The sequence below is a fragment of the Anolis carolinensis genome, unplaced genomic scaffold, assembly GCF_035594765.1.
Source record: "Anolis carolinensis isolate JA03-04 unplaced genomic scaffold, rAnoCar3.1.pri scaffold_9, whole genome shotgun sequence".
NCBI classification, from domain to species: domain Eukaryota; kingdom Metazoa; phylum Chordata; class Lepidosauria; order Squamata; family Dactyloidae; genus Anolis; species Anolis carolinensis.
The window spans coordinates 26,110,414-26,128,117 of record NW_026943820.1 but is presented as its reverse complement, the minus strand read 5'-3'; the positions used below and the strand labels follow the sequence as shown (position 1 = coordinate 26,128,117).

Here is a 17,704-nt window from a genome sequence, read left to right as displayed (position 1 = left end):
TTGAAGGAAAAGCTGATAAAGAGAAGACCTGGCTGTGGCTCACAAATGGGACCCTGAAGAAGGAGACAGAAGGCCTGATCCTTGCAGCCCAGGAGCAAGCCATCAGAACAAAGGCAATTCAGGCCAAGATCGAAAAATCAGCTGATGACCCAAAATGCAGACTGTGCAAGGAAACCGACGAAACCATTGATCATATCCTCAGCTGCTGTAAGAAAATCGCACAGACAGACTACAAACAGAGGCATAACTGTGTGGCCCAAATGATCCATTGGAACTTATGCCTCAAGTACAACCTCCCAGCAGCAAAGAACTGGTGGGATCACAAACCAGCAAAGGTCGTGGAAAATGAACACGCAAAGATACTGTGGGACTTCCGAATCCAGACTGACAAAGTTCTGGAACACAACACACCAGATATCACAGTTGTGGAAAAGAACAAGGTTTGGATAATTGATGTCGCCATCCCAGGTGACAGTCGCATTGATGAAAAGCAACAGGAAAAACTCAGCCGCTATCAGGACCTCAAGATTGAACTTCAAAGACTCTGGCAGAAACCAGTGCAGGTGGTCCCGGTGGTGATGGGCACATTGGGTGCCGTGCCAAAAGATCTCAGCCGGCATTTGGAAACAATAGACATTGACAAAATTACGATCTGCCAACTGCAAAAGGCCACCTTACTGGGATCTGCACGCATCATCCGAAAATACATCACACAGTCCTAGACACTTGGGAAGTGTTCGACTTGTGGTTTTGTGAAACGAAATCCAGCATGTCTATCTTGTTTGCTGTGTCATACAACATCATTGTGTCAATAATAATAATAATATAATAATAATAATAATAATAGTAGTAGTAGTACCGGTATGCCACCCTTTTCTGCAGAGACTCAAGGCAGTTTACATAAAGTTAAAACAGAATCAAGGGAAAGTTTACGTTAAATGTAAGAAAATGTATGTGGAATTTATTTTGGCAAAGAGACCTGAAAAACATATGAGAGATTTCTGACGCAGATTAGAGAATTGTAGAGTTGGGAGGGGCTCCAAAGGTCATCTAGTCCAGCCTCTTAAATGCAGGAATAGACAACTAACATGGCTTTCATGTCGCTTCTTCATTTCCTATTCTAAACTAAACTAAACATATGCCGCTCCTTAGACGGGCTCAGGGTTTGCAGACCTTTGACTGTCGTGATCACACTTCTCAGGACACGTTCTTGGAACCGGACACAGTGTTCCAGGTGATGTGAGTCCAAAGCAAACTGGCGGACACGATTATTTCCTTTTCCCCCCTCTCCTATGCAGCCTAGAATGGCATTGGGTTTTCTCTTTGGCGGTTGTGTCACAGAGTTCTTATCTCATCGCTAACATTGCAGGATAAGTGAAGGTTGCTTTGTGTTTGAAAAGGACTACACAGGGTGTCCCAAAAAAATGTATACACACTTTAAAACCTGATAGCACAATTGATGTTTTATTTTCCAGGTTAAATATTCAATGGTCCTTGATCAGACAAGGGCAAACTTGGGCCCTCCAGGTGTTTTGGACTTCAACTCCCACCATTCCTAACAGCCTCAGGCCCCTTCCTTTTCCTCCTCAGCCGCTTATTTTTCTCTATTATTATTGGTATTATTACATTTATTATTTTTCTCTATTATTATTGGTATTATATTTATTATTTTTCTCTATTATTATTGGTATTATTACATTTATTATTTTTCTCTATTATTGTTGCTACTATTGCCTTTATTTTACTCTATTTTTATTATTATTAATACATTTATTATTTCACTCTGATCTTATTCTTATTATTGCACTTATTATTTTACTCTATTTATTATTACTTGTATTATTTTCCTGTATTTATTATTATTTTACATGTATTATTTTACTCTATGATTATTAAAAGGATACATAAGCACATTTACATGGAAGAAGATGAGAATAATGATTTGATCAGAGTTGGACAGTCTTATCTTAAATTAGAGCTTGATGTAAATACTGTATTCAAAAACATTTCACCTCCTGATGCGTCAATTAATGTAATTTTATTGGTATCTATTTTTATTTCCGAAATTTACCACCTCGGCTTACCCTGGAGTCAATGTTTTCCCAGGTTTTTTTGTGATAAAATTAGGTGCCTCAGCTTATATTCGGGTCGGCTTATACACGAGTATATACGGTATGTTTGCATGTTAAACCCGATCTAATTTTATTAAGTTTAGTTGTGCATTCTTTTTGTGCCAATCCTGTTTTTTATTGTGACCCGCTATGGTCCAAGGATTAAGAGATAAATGTTCCAATGCTGGCACTATTTACATGCAAAGGTTAAAACAGAACTCTGTCTAGATCAGGGGTCCTCAAACATTTAAAGCAGAGGGCCGGTCCACAATCCTTCGGACTGTGGAGGGGCCGAATTATCATTTGGAAAAAAAACCGAACAAATTCCTCTGCACACTGCACATGTCTTATTTGTAGTGCAAAACAACAACAATGAAAGAACAATAAAATGTTTAAAAATGAAAACAATTGTAACCAACATAAACCTATCAGGATTTCAATGGGAAGTGTGGGCCTGCTTCTGGCCAATGAGATAGTCAAGTGAATTAAGATTGTTGTTGTTGTTGTGTGTCTTCAAGTCATTTCAGACTTTGGGCGAGTGTAAGTCTAAAATTATTTATTTATTCATTTACTACATTTATTTATTACATTTATATCCCGCCCTTCTCACCCCAAAGGGGACTCAGAGAAGCTGTATGTACATACAATATAGTATATTATTAGCATAGCATAATATTAGCATTATGTATTACTATATTGAACTATACCACCATACTGTAATATTATATGTAATATATAATGTATAATTAATATTATATGGTATTGTTATTAGTATTATATTGTATAACATTATAATATTATTATCAATATTATATGTATATACAATATATTATATTATTAAAATGATATAAAAATATTATATTATAAAACTGAGGTCAAGGGCCAGGTAAATGACCTTGGAGGGCCACATCTGGCCCCCGGGCCTTAGTTTGGGGACCCCTGGTCTAGATTATGGGCCAAGTTCCAGGCATAACACGGTCAAACGGAGCTTCTCGTTTCTTTGGAACAAGGCCATCCTCTCCAGAAACCTCCAAGGCAGCTGAGTGGAAAGAGCCGGTCCTTGACACTCTCTCTCCTTTCATCTCCCAGTGTCAGCCCTGCAAGGAATGGAGATCAAGTAATTCGGGGGATTAAGCTGGCAAAGGGATCCGGATCCGGCTAGTCATTGTTAAACTATAGGTAGACCTCGGTGTCCACAAACCGAACATGAAAAGAGGGAGGGGAGAAGCGAAAGGAAGAGATCGGATTCTCATTGGAGCAAGACAGCTCTTTCTCCCTCTCCCCCGACTCAAATTAACCCCTCGGCATTTTTCGCCCTTTCCCCAAATACCTCTATGCTGGGACCGGCCTTGAAGATCCATTTCTCCTTGAATGGTGCCGGAAAAGGACGTCTTCCAAGCTTTGTAGGCATCAGCATGGGTAGAGTTGGCTCTCTTTTGGCTTATAATGATATTGTGTATCTTCTGCAATGTTGTGTTATGTCTTTGGGAGAATTTATTTTGGAGAAGGAAGATTGGGATTGTTTCTTGGATGCCCACTTGCAATGGGGATGTGTTGGAAGATGGAGATGGATGATAGTGTTGTGCATCTTCTGCAATGTTGTGTTTTGTCTTTGGGAGAATTTATTTTGGAGAAGGAAGAATGGGATTGTTTCCTGGATGTCCACTTGCAATGGGGATGAGCTGGAAGACGGAGATGGATGATAGTGTTGTGCATCTTCTGCAATGTTGTGTTTTGTCTTTGGGAGAAGTTATTTTGGAGAAATTAGTCGAGGAAGAATGGGATTGTTTCCTGGATGCCCACTTGCAATGGGGATGTGTTGGAAGACGAAGATGGCTGATAGTGTTGTGCATCTTTTGCAATGTTGTGTTTTGTCTTTGGGAGAATTTATTTTGGAGAAGTAAGAATGGGATTGTTTCCCGGATGCCCACTTGCAATGGGGATGAGCTGGAAGACGGAGATGGATGATAGTGTTGTGCATCTTCTGCAATGTTGTGTTTTGTCTTTGGGAGAAGTTATTTTGGAGAAATTAGTCGAGGAAGAATGGGATTGTTTCCTGGATGCCCACTTGCAATGGGGATGTGTTGGAAGACGAAGATGGCTGATAGTGTTGTGCATCTTTTGCAATGTTGTGCGTTGTCTTTGGGAGAAATTATTTTGGAGAAGGAAGATTGGGATTGTTTCCTGGATGCCCACTTGCAATGGGGATGAGCTGGAAGACGGAGATGGATGATAGTGTTGTGCATCTTCTGCAATGTTGTGTTTTGTCTTTGGGAGAATTTATTTTGGAGAAGTTAGTTGAGGAAGAATGGGCTTGTTTCCTGGATGTCCACTTGCAATGGGGATGCGGTGGAAGACGGAGATGGCTGATAGTGTTGTGCATCTTCTGCAATGTTGTGTTTTGTCTTTGGGAGAATTTATTTTGGAGAAGTAAGAATGGGATTGTTTCCCGGATGCCCACTTGCAATGGGGATGAGCTGGAAGACGGAGATGGATGATAGTGTTGTGCATCTTCTGCAATGTTGTGTTTTGTCTTTGGGAGAATTTATTTTGGAGAAGTAAGAATGGGATTGTTTCCTGGATGTCCACTTGCAATGGGGATGAGCTGGAAGACGGAGATGGATGATAGTGTTGTGCATCTTCTGCAATGTTGTGTTTTGTCTTTGGAAGCATTTATTTTGGAGAAGGAAGAATGGGATTGTTTCCTGGATGCCCACTTGCAATGGGGATGTGTTGGAAGACGGAGATGGATGATAGTGTTGTACATATAGCCAATCCTATATTGCACTTTGTCCATTTCAACTGTGAAATTACCTTCCCCATTTCGGCACATGTTGCACTTTGCCTGGGTTCTATGAATTAGTCTCCAGTGTTAATATTGTATGTTTTATGTTGATTTTAACGATTGTTTTTACTGTAATTGATGTTTTTATTGGATAACTGTTTTATTGCTGTGTTTTGATATTTGATTGTTTTATCGGGCAAGGCGCCATGTAAGCCGCCCCGAGTCCCTTCGGGGAGATGGGGCGGGGTATAAAAATAAAGTTATTATTATTATTATTATTACATCTTCTGCAATGTTGTGTTTTGTCTTTGGGAGAATTTATTTTGGTGAAGGAAGAATGGGATTGTTTCCTGGATGCCCACTTTCAATGGGGATGAGCTGGAAGTTGACGAATATTTTGATCCACGGGAGGGATGGTGTGTAGTCATAGCTAGGCAGGGATATTTCCTTTGATTTTGGTTTTCATCTTATGGTGGAGTCACCATCGTATGGTTACAATGCCGCTGAGACTTCAAGGTGTTACCATGGGCAAAGTCTTCTTTTCAGGGGAATATGAGACAGGTTTTCTTGGATATAAATGATATCTCTTGCAATTGGAGCCATTGAGTGCTCCAATAGGCATGAAGAAAACCCATGTTTCCAATGCAAGCACTTTGGAAAAAAGTGTAAATTCTTCTCTGTGCTGCTTACTTTGCCAGGAGAATCCAAAATGCTTTGCTGCGTGAACAACATGTGCAACACGTTCTTGTATGTATTGTCGAAGGCTTTCATGGCCAGGATCACAAGGTTGTTGTATGTTTTCCGGGCTGTATGGCCATGTTCCAGAAGTATTCTCTCCTGACGTTTCACCCACATCTATGGCAGGCATGCTCAGAAGCCTCACCCACATCTATGTTCTTGTATGCTGCTGTGTTTCGGCTGGCGATTGAATTTTTCTTAATACTTTTAACCCCAAATCCATGGATGCTCTAGTTCCATTATATATTGGAATATTCTCCTTATATACAGTAGAGTCTCACTTATCCAAGACTCGCTTATCCAACGTTCTGGATTATCCAACGCATTTTTGTAGTCAATGTTTTCAATACATCGTGATATTTTGGTGCTAAATTCGTAAATACAGTAATTACTACATAGCATTACTGTGTATTGAACTACTTTTATGCCAAATTTGTTGTATAACATGATGTTTTGGTGCTTAATTTGTAAAACCATAACTTAATTTGATGTTTAATAGGCTTTTCCTTAGTGCCTCCTTACTATCCAACATATTAGCTTATCCAACATTCTGCCGGCCCGTTTATGTTGGATAAGTGAGACTCTACTGTATTGGGATATTCTCCTTATATATTGAGATGTTCTCAAGCCATAGATGGTGGAATCTGTGGATATGTTAGTCCATCTGTAATATATACCTGTGGATAATGCAGACATTTCATCATTTGCCAAGTTCCGATGTTTTCTCCAATACTTGGCTGCTATTGTCTGTCTTTGGCTGTGTAAAGTAGTTCCTTCGTTCTTCCTAAAGCTAGGATAATGGAAATCCCAGAGCTCCTAAACCTTTAATACTTGTGTCACAAAGGCAGGTGTGACTTGAGATGCCAGCCACACCTACCGGATACACAACTATTAAAGGTGCAGGAACCCTGCCTTCTTTAGCATCCATCCACCTGAAAGTATATTAAGCATAACTTAGTATAAGTACTGTATATACTCAAGTATAAGCCTAGTTTTTCAGCCCTTTTTTTAAGACTGAAAAAGCCCCCCTCGGCTTATACTCGGGTGAGGGTCCTGGTTGACTTATATTTGGGTCAGCTTATACTCGAGAATATATGGTACATTTATTATTTTTCTCTATTATTATTGGTATTATTACATTTATTATTTTTCTCTATTATTGTTGCTACAATTACATTTATTTTACTCTGTTTTTATTATTATTATTAATACATTTATTATTGCACTCTGATCTTATTATTATTGCATTTATTATTTTACTCTATTTATTATTACATGTATTATTTTCCTGTATTTATTATTATTATTATTATTATTATTATTATTATTATTATTATGACATGTATTATTTTACTCTATTATTATTAAAAGGATACATAAGCACATTTACATTGAAGAAGATGAGAATAATGATTTTATCAGAGCTGGACAATCTTGCCCTAAATTTGAGCTTGATGTAAATATTCCAAAAAATTTAACCTACTGATGCCTCAATTAATGTAATTTTATTGGCATCTGTTTTTGTTTCTGAAATTTACCACCCTCGGCTTATACTGGAGTCAATGTTTTCCCAGTTTTTTTGTGGTAAAATTAGGTGCCTCGGCTTATATTTGGGTCGGTTTATACTCGAGTATATACGGTATATAGGAGACCCCGGTGGTGCAGTGGCTTAAACCCTTGTGCTGGCAGGACTGCTAACTTGAAGGTTAAGTTGTTGACCTGAAGGTTGTCGAATCCAACACGGATGAGCTCCCTCTGTCAGCTTCAGCTTTTTACTCCATTCTCCTAAATGGTGGTCTTTTTATGTCATTATTCTATGTTTTAAATTGGTTTTTACTGTTATTGTATTGCTATTGTATTATCTGATTTTAATGTATTTTATTTAGTTGAAGATGCTCCTTCTGTCTGTTTTTACTGGGTTTTATTTGTCTTTGGGCTTGGCCCTGTGTTAGCTGCCCCGAGTCCCTGTGGGGAGATGGAGGCGGGATAGAAAAATAAAGTTATTATTATTATTATTATTGACACGACGACGTTGTATGACACCGCAAACAAGATAGATATGCTGGATTTCGTTTCACAAAATCACAAGTCGAACACTTCCCAAGTGTCTAGGACTGTGTGATGTATTTTCAGATGATGCATGAGTAGGGTGGCCTTTTGCACTGCAGATCGTAATTTTGTCAATGTCTATGGTTTCCAAATGCCAGCTGAGATCTTTTGGCACGGCACCCAGTGTGCCCATCACCACCGGGACCACCTGTACTGGTTTCTGCCAGAGTCTTTGAAGTTCATTCTTGAGGTCCTGATAGCGGCCGAGTTTTTCCTGTTGTTTTTCGTCAATGCGACTGTCACCTGGGATGGCGACATATATGATCCAAACCTTTTTCTTTTCCACAACTGTGATGTCTGGTGTGTTGTGTTCCAGAACTTTGTCAGTCTGGATTCGGAAGTCCCACAGTATTTTTGCGTGCTCATTTTCCAAGACTTTTGCAGGTTTGTGATCCCACCAGTTCTTTGCTGCTGGGAGGTGGGACTTGAGGCATAAGTTCCAATGAATCATTTGGGCCACATAGTTGTGCCTCTGTTTGTAGTCTGTCTGTGCAATTTTCTTACAGCAGCTGAGGATATGATCAATGGTTTCGTCGCCTTCCTTGCACAGTCTGCATTTTGGGTCATCAGCTGATTTTTCGATCTTGGCCTGAATGGCCTTTGTCCTGATGTCTTGCTCCTGGGCTGCAAGGATCAGGCCTTCTGTCTCCTCCTTCAGGGTCCCATTCGTGAGCCACAGCCAGGTCTTCTCCTTATCAGCTTATAATAATAATAATACTAATTATTATTATTATTATTATTATTATTATTATTATTATTATTATTATTAATATTATTGCCCCATCAAGGACATGAGAGAAGCCTCCCACAAGGATGATAAAATATCAAAACATTTGGGCGTCTCCTGCGCAACGTCTTTGCAGACAGCCAATTCTTTCACAGCAGAAGTGACTTTGCAGTTTCTCAAATCGCTCCTGATATGAGAAAAAAACTTAAGTTTATAACAAAGTATAATTTACAGTTAATATCTTGACATTTCATGCCCTAAAAGGTATAAGAACTACTTACCTGTGCATGTAATGAACCTTCCAAAGTGTGCATGAGGCATCATTAATTCTGGTCCACCGGTAAGAGATGCTGGACTAACAGATGTCTCAGTGGTGACATGGAATTACCTTCCTATCAACATTTATTTTATTTTATTTTATTTATTTCAATCATTTATACCCCGCCCTTCTCACCCGGGGGGACTCAGGGCAGCTTACAATTGGCAATTGATGCCGTTACACTGATATACAATGAACTAAAACGTTAAAACACTTAAAACAGTCATAAAGTACAATATACAAAGTTTAAACATGCACAAGCCTCAACACTACAAGGGTTTTCTTCATAAAGGAAAATCATAACTCTCGAAAAAAAATTAATCAGAATTTATTCTGCACAGAATTCTCACATATTTGGGAAGAATGAACAGCCTTTTCTACCCAAGAAACGGCATATTATTTCCCCTTTGCAGAAACTGCAAAATCTTTCTGCAACTTTTGTATAAAATAAGCCCCAAACGATGAAAGTTCAAATCAGGCCATAATTTTTTTTTCTGATCAGCGTTTCTCAACCCTTGAGAAAAATGTTTTTAGGCAATTTTCTGAATGTATTTTTAAAATATTTTTTCCATTCCATGGTCTTTGAAAATAGTACGGTAGTACGTTTTTGGAAAATGTAGCACTACTGAATCATTTGGTGGAGTATAAGCCGAGAGTGGTAAATTTCAGAAATAAACATCATCTGGCAGTGGCAGGTCGTTTGTGTAGATGTTAAACATGGATGGAGCAAGCATGCGCTCCTGAGGCAGGTCGTTCTTCTGTTTTCGCCATCTGCTTCTCTGGCCCTGGAACTCGACAAAAAAGCTACATAGATGCATGGTGTTCCTATGCAAATAGTCTGCACATTCTTCTTGTTAATGTACTCAACTTGGAGGCAGCTGACTCAACATGGGAGAGCGAAATAGATGTGATTATGAATTCTTTGCTTGGGGAATCGTTCTCCTCCCAGTGAAGTTGGGGGTCTTCTTAGCCCGTTTTCCAGTGAGGGTGAGCACGGCTCGGCGGGGTCAAGGGAGCTGACAAAGGTTGCCCACCGAGTCACTGCCTCGGCCAGGATTACCACAAAGGTTAAATAGCTTAATGGAGGCAAAAAGAGATCTGATGAGATAATCCTTAATCGGCTTGACATCTTGCATACCAAAGTTTGCCTCGGTGCAATTAGAAATAAGGTACGTAGACGAGCTCTTTCAAGAGGATTGGCTTTGGTTTCCCTCCCGATTGTGCAAATGCTGTGCAGTTGAAAGGGTTGCCCATAGTTGGAAGCAATGCATGCCGCCCTCCGCCTCCTCCTCCTCCTTTTCCTTCTCTTCTCTAGTACATTGCAAGCATGACCAACCACTCATTGGATCAGTTCCATCACCTGAGAATGTCTAGATAGAAAAGACATTTCCTTGTAAGGATACTCGTTTAGGGGTTGATTCTAGTTGAGCTTCATTGACAGCATGGCAGTGTTTTCCAAGCTCTGGTATTCCATTTGTTTTGGACTTCAACTCCCAGAATACCTAGTCGTTTGGCAAAATAGCTGAAGCTTTTGGGAGCTGAAGTCCAAAACATTTGGAGGACTAGACTTCGGGAATCACTAGTTTAAGTCCAACTATGAAATTTCCATCCAAGATGTAATGAAGGAATCAACCTATGTCTACAATATATAGTTACAATCTTAGTTACTTAGGCGATCCCTCATAGCCCGAGGTTGATGGTCCTCCAAGTGTAGTGTCTTGGTGTGGATTTTGGTTTACAGTTATGTTTAATTGTAGGTAGAGGTTTTAAAAAGGTAAGTATTTGAGTTAGCATTGCTTGGAGGAATCGTAGCCAATTCAGCACCCTGAGGCGGGTTGCCATAGAAACGAGGGCGGATTTTGAAAAAAAAAAGATTCAGTCTGTGGTCAGAGAACCACAGGGAACACTGGTTCTAAGGTCTTGAGAATCAGGAAAGTTCAGGTTGTAGCCTGTGTCGTTTTAGGTCAAGTGACTTATTTAAGTTAGTAGTAGAGTTTGAGTAACAAAGGGAAGGAAATCCCAGTAGAAGTCTGTAGTGATCAGTTAAAATAAGAAACATCAGTTGGAGGAAAAAAAGTTTAAACTGCTTAAAGGAAAAAATAGTCCTCTTGAGAGTTGTTTCATCGAATGTTATCATTTTAACTGTTAAAGAAGTGTACCTCTAAGAGAGAAACAACATTGAAACCATTAAGCATATGTACATCAATAAACTTGTTACCGTTTTCTAACATTCAGGCCTCTAGTGCATACATTTTAAGTCAAGCTACGCTACACTTTAAAAAGGGAAAAACATCTCCCTGCGTCCTTGGTGGTCACGACGTTGCAGTAGGTGACTGTAGAGCCCTGTTCTTGACCCGCATTTTTTCCACAGTGAGGGCATCTCTTTCCATGTGGAAGGCGGTCCCGGTCAGGGTTGACTTGACACTCCTTCCTCTTGGCACGTTTTTCCCTTAAGCATCCATTCGTGCCTCTTCGAATTCCACAGCACTGCTGGTCACAGCTGACCTCCAATTAGAGCGCTCAAGGGCGAGGGCTTCCCAGTCTTCAGTGTCTATGCCAGCTTTGAAGGTTGGCTTTGAGCCCGTCTTTAAATCTCTTTTCCTGTCCACCAACATTACGTTTTCCGTTCTTGAGTTGGGAGTATAGCAATTGCTTTGGGAGACACTGATTGGGCATTTGGACAACAAGTCCAGTCCAGTGGAGTTGATGGCGTAGGAACATCTCTTCAATGTTGGTGGTCTTTGCTTCTTCCAACACGCTAACATTTGTCCGCCTATTTTCCAGAGAGAGTTGCAGGATTTTTCAGAGGCAACGCTGGTGGAATCGTTCCAGGAGTTAAGTGTGTCATCTGTAAACAGTCCATGTTTTGCAGGTGTATAACAAGGTTGGGAGGATAATAGCTTTATAAACAAGCACCTTGATATCTCTACGGATGTCCCGATCCTCAAACACTCTCTGCTTCATTTGGAAGAATGCTGCACTTGCAGAGCTCAGGCGGTGTTGTATTTGAACGTCAATATTGACTTTTGTGGAGAGGTGGCTGCCAAGGGAGCGGAAATGGTTACTATCATTGGTTCCTGAGAATAATAATATCCTGAGAATTACAAGAATAATGCTAGAGCTATCTGACACGTGAGGATGCCTGCCATATATGTGGGTGAAACATCAGGAGAGAATGCTTCTGGAACCTGGTCATACAGCTGGAAAACTCACAACAACCCAGTGATTCCGGCCATGAAAGCCTTCGACAACACTTTGTTGCTATAGTTTTTCAGTGAATAGTGTAGGGACCAAAAGCCAGAAAAAAGCCTCTGCATATGCCCCAGCTTCCTGTGAGCTGGTGCCTTTCTCCAGGAAGTTCCAAAGGGAGAAGAAAGCTCAGAGTAAACAAGTTAGGTCATTGGTATCACTTGTGCCAAGTAGGTGTGGAAGGTGAGGAAGATCCTCAGCCATTGGTCAATTTTAGATAAGCTAAGATATAAATTCTTTGTTTGCTACGCACATGTTGTGACGGCTATTTGCATGACGGCTGTTTTGCCTTATTATCAGCTGTGATAACAATAAAAGGCTTGTTTTATTCCTCTCTTGGAATTCTCTCCTTTGCTTCCCCTCCAGGCTAGTCTCAAACAATAGCTTAATTTATTAATAGCACTAGCTTTGCCCGGCCACGCGTTGCTGTGGCTTATGGGAATCCTTTGTTGGCCAGGTGGAATAGCAGTGAATAGCCTTGCAGTCTCAAAGCCTGGCCGTTTTCTGGAGTAGCTGAAGCTTTTTGTTGTATGAACGTAGAGGCATGGGTGAGGGGTTGTGCTGCCAAGTTTAGTGTTTCTGGGATGTGTAGTTTTGTTGTTTTGTCCTAGGCCGAAATTTCATTACCCTTTTATATATATAGACTAGCTGTGCCCGGCCACGCGTTAATGTGGCGAAGTCTGGTGGTATGGGAAATAAAGTATTGAGGAATTGGTGGTAGTTAAGATCAAGGGTAAAGGTTTTCCCCCAACATTAAGTCCAGTTGTGTCCGACTGTACACTGAAGTGGATTATATGGCAGTGTGGAGTCAAGACAATTCAGTTCAAAGCAGATAATATAAGATTATAAATGGGTAATATAGCTGTGTGGAAGGGCCTTGAGTCTACACTGCCATATAATCCAGTTAAAATCAGATAATCTGTATTTTATAGGCAGTGTGGAAGAGGCCTGAGTGAGGCCTAACTCTTCCTGTCCCCTGGGCTGAGTGGGTTGCTAGGAGACCAAGTGGGCGGAGCTTAGCCTTCTAACTAGTAGCAATGGGATAAAAACAATTATTCCTCTCCCTCTAATTAGGACTTTATTTGTCTTTTATTTTTGTTGTATGAACGTAGAGGCATGGATGAAGGGTTGTGCTGCCAAGTTTAGTGTTTCTGGGATGTGTAGTTTTGTTGTTTTGTCCTAGGCCGAAACGCCATTACCCTTTTATATATATAGATTATGTAACATGGTTTTTATTCCTGGGTTATAAAATCTCATTTCCTATCTCCCATCTCAAACTGGAGACTGAGTGACAAGGAGGCTACTTGATGCACAAGTGGTCACCCAAATCTCCCATTTTTGATACCAAAAAGCCCTTGCAATCTCTCCCATTCCCAGCCAATGGGCCCAATGGGCCTTCCCACCGTGACGTTAATGAAAGATTAGAAACCACGTCTCTTTGAAAGCCAGGGCGGAATGGTCTCCGAGAGCACCGGCCCATCCTGAGACTTTCTCATTGGCTTTCTTGCCTTTCTTTCACAGCCCAACGGCTAATTCCTCAATCGCCCGAGCCAATTACGGCCGCATTCCTTGGCGATGAAGGACAGGCTGAAAGGTTCGGAACACCTCAGGCCGCAAAGATGTATCCGGGATGACAGACACAATTAGCCATTCATAATTCCTTATAGCAGCTGATTAAAGTCTCTTTATCCCGCTTACCCAGATCAAAAGGTCACATGGCTGGGAAATAAAAAATGAATTAAGTTGCTTGAGCTGCTCAGCTGAGATCTCCTTTAATAGACGTCGATGGCTTTCCTTTGCAACGTTTGCAAGTCTATTTTTATAACAGAGAGCATAATTTATTTATTACAATATTTATATCCCGCCCTTCTCACCCGAGAGGGGACTCAGGGCGGCTTACAATAAACACACATATAAAAATTATATAATACACTATAAATCAGATTAAAAATTAAAAATTAAAATTAAATTAAATTAAAAATTAGGCCCGGGCTGTGGCGCAGGCAGGAGAGCAAGCCAGTGCAATTAATTGCAATGAATCACTCTGACCATGAGGTCATGAGTTCAAGGCCGCTCGGAGCCTATGTTTGTTTGTCTTTGTTCTATGTTAAAAGGCATTGAATGTTTGCCTATATGTGTAATGTGATCCGCTCTGAGTCCCCTTCGGGGTGAGAAGGGCGGAATAGAAATGCTGTAAATAAATAATAAATAAATAAACTTACATCAACATTCATAAAAACATTCTAAAATACAAATGGACGTGTCCAAGTTCAAAAGACTGGGTCTGTCAATTGAGTTCTGGCGTACATAATAATAACATTGAAGTATGGGCAGTCCCTGAGTTACAGACATCCGACTTACAAATTTATTTATTTTACTTATTTACAGTACAGTAGAGTCTCACTTATCCAACATAAACGGGCCGGCGCAATGTTGGATAAGCAAATATGTTGGATAATAAGGAGGGATTAAGGAAAAGCCTATTAAACATCAAATTAGGTTATGATTTTACAAATTAAGCACCCAAACATCATGTTATACAACAAATTTGACAGAAAAAGTAGTTCAATACACAGTAATGCTATATAGTAATTACTGTATTTACAAATTTAGCACCAAAATATCACGATGTATTGAAAACATTGACTACAAAAATGTGTTGGATAATCCAGAATGTTGGATAAGCGAGTGTTGGATAAGTGAGACTCTACTGTATTTATATTCCACCCTTCTCACCCCGAAGGGGACTCATGGCGGATCATAATGTACATATATACATGGCAAACATTCAATGCTATTAGATATACGATATATAGACAGAGACACAGAGGCTATTTAACATTTTTCCAGCTTCCGGCTTCATGAGGGTATGCTCGATTCCGGCCACAGGGGGAGCTGCTGCTTTATCATCCACTGTGACACCCAGTCCTTAATGGAGTACTTCCTCATTCTTCCGCATGCACTGCTGCTGGACGGTTTTATGGTGACGTAATTTAGTTAAGTTAGCCTCCTTGCATAAGCAGTCTCTAAATTTTCCTACTTGACAGATAGCAACTGTCTTTCGGGTTGCTTAGGTAACCAAACGAGCTAGGCTATTTAATAGTTGGGCACTCAATCCGACCTGGGCTGGTTTAGAACTCATTTATTATTTCACTCTGAATTTATTATTTTACTCTATTTATTATTACATGTATTATTTTCCATTATTATTATTATTATTATTATTATTATTATTATTATTACATGTCTTATTTTACTCTATTATTATTAAAAGGATACATAAGCACATTTCCATTGAAGAAGATGAGAATAATGATTTGATCAGAGTAGGACAGTCTCATCTTAAATTGGAGCTTTATGTAAATATTCCAAAACATTTCACCTGCTGATGCCTCAATTAATGTCATTTTATTGGTGTCTATTTTTATTTCTGAAATTTACCACCCTCAGCTTATACTGGAGTCAATTTTTCCCAGGTTTTTTTGTGGTAAAATTAGGTGCCTCGGCTTATATTCGGGTCGGCTTATACTTGAGTACTGTAGAGTCTCACTTATCCAACATAAACAGGCCGGCAGAATGTTGGATAAGCGAATATGATGGATAATAAGGAGGGATTAAGGAAAAGCCTATTAAACATCAAATTAGGTTATGACTTTACAAATTAAGCACCAAAACATCATGTTATACAATGAATTTGACAGAAAAAGTAGGTCAATACACAGTAATGCTATATAGTAATTACTGTATTTACAAATTTAGCACCAAAATATCACGATGTAATGAAAACATTGACTACAAAAATGCGTTGGATAATCCAGAATGTTGGATAAGCGAGTGTTGGATAAGTGAGACTCTACTGTATTTATATTCCACCCTTCTCACCCCGAAGGGGACTCAGGACAGATCACAATGTACATTATACATGGCAAACATTCAATGCTATTAGACATACGACATATGGACAGACACACAGAGGCTATTTAACATTTTTCCAGCTTCCGGCTTCATGAGGGTATGCTCGATTCCGGCCACAGGTGGAGCTGCTGCTTTATCATCCACTGTGACACCCAGTCCTTAATGGAGTACTTCCTCATTCTTCCGCATCCACTGCTGCTGGATGGTTTTATGGTGATGTAAATTTGTTAAATTAGCCTCCTCGCATAAGCAGTCTCTAAATTTTCCTACTAGACAGATGCAACAGTTTTTCAGATTGCTTAGGTAAACAATGAGCAAGGCTATTTAATGGTTGGTCCCTAAATTTTCCTACTAGACAGATGCAACTGTCTTTCGGGTTGCTTAGGTAAACAACGAGCTAGGATATTTAATGGTTGGGCGCTCAATCCGACCTGGGCTGGTTTAGAACTCATAACCTCTTAGTGATTTATTGCAGCTGGCAACTAACCAGCTGCGCCACAAATGACTCAAAGTTAAGAAAAGGGATCTCAGTCTATAATTAAATGATAACAACATGGAATAATAATAATAATAATAATAATAATAATAATAATAATAATAATAATAATAATAATCCAATACAACAGCCAGCAGAGTGTCTGCCATGGACTCATCTTGTTGTGTTTCAAATAATAATAATAATAATCAAAGCACAGCAGACAAAGAATCAGTACAAGAAAACTGCACTACAACTAGAGCTGACAGCTGGCACAACAAAACACTGCATGGAAAGTTCCTTGACAAAATTGAAGGAAAAGCTGATAAGGAGAAGACCTGGCTCTGGCTCACGAATGGGACCCTGAAGAAGGAGACAGAAGGCCTGATCCTTGCAGCCCAGGAGCAAGACATCAGGACAAAGGCAATTCAGGCCAAGATCGAAAAATCAGCTGATGACCCAAAATGCAGACTGTGCAAGGAAACCGACGAAACCATTGATCATATCCTCAGCTGCTGTAAGAAAATCACACAGACAGACTACAAACAGAGGCACAACCATGTGGCCCAAATGATTCATTGGAACATATGCCTCAAGTACCACCTCCCAGCAGCAAAGAACTGGTGGGATCACAAACCTGCAAAAGTATTGGAAAATGAGCACGCAAAGATACTGTGGGACTTCCGAATCCAGACTGACAAAGTTCTGGAACACAACACACCAGACATCACAGTTGTGGAAAAGAAAAAGGTTTGGATCATTGATGTCGCCATCCCAGGTGACAGTCGCATTGACGAAAAACAACAGGAAAAACTCAGCCGCTATCGGGACCTGAAGACTGAACTCCAAAGACTCTGGCAGAAACCAGTGCAGGTGGTCCCGGTGGTGATGGGCACATTGGGTGCCGGCATTTGGAAACAATAGACATTGACAAAATTACGATCTGCCAACTGCAAAAGGCCACCCGACTGGGATCTGCACGCATCATCTGAAAATACGTCACACAGTCCTAGACACTTGGGAAGTGTTCGACTTGTGATTTTACGATACGAAATCCAGCATATCTAGTTTGTTGTGTAATAATAATAATAATAATAATAATAATAATGTAATGGGGCATGGGGTTTTCAGGAAAAAGGACTCAAAAGTGTGTCATCCGCCTGAAAGACAAGGAGCAGAAAAAGATTTCAGGGTTCCTTCAGCATTTAATGCCTTGGGGATGCCTGCACAGGCGGAAATCTGACAAGTCTGATGCAATGTTCTGGTTGCCATGATT

General features: G+C 40.0%; 1 protein-coding gene across 4 annotated transcripts in view; it reads left to right on the top strand.

The window, feature by feature from the left end:
• The window catches only part of slc38a8 (solute carrier family 38 member 8), a 39,823-nt gene that overhangs the window by 2,533 nt on the left and 19,586 nt on the right, over positions 1 to 17,704 (top strand). Inside the window, exon 1 of one of the 4 annotated variants that reach the window (XM_062961510.1) lies at positions 2,888 to 3,530. The exons of 1 other annotated variant lie outside the window; for it this stretch is intronic. In XM_062961510.1, the coding sequence (XP_062817580.1) occupies positions 3,446 to 3,530 (85 nt within the window). In that variant the 5' untranslated portion in view covers positions 2,888 to 3,445. Of the gene's footprint in view, positions 1 to 2,887; positions 3,531 to 15,325; positions 16,167 to 17,704 lie in introns of those variants that run through there. 2 more of the 4 variants (XM_062961513.1, XM_062961512.1) reach the window with 2 other exon arrangements.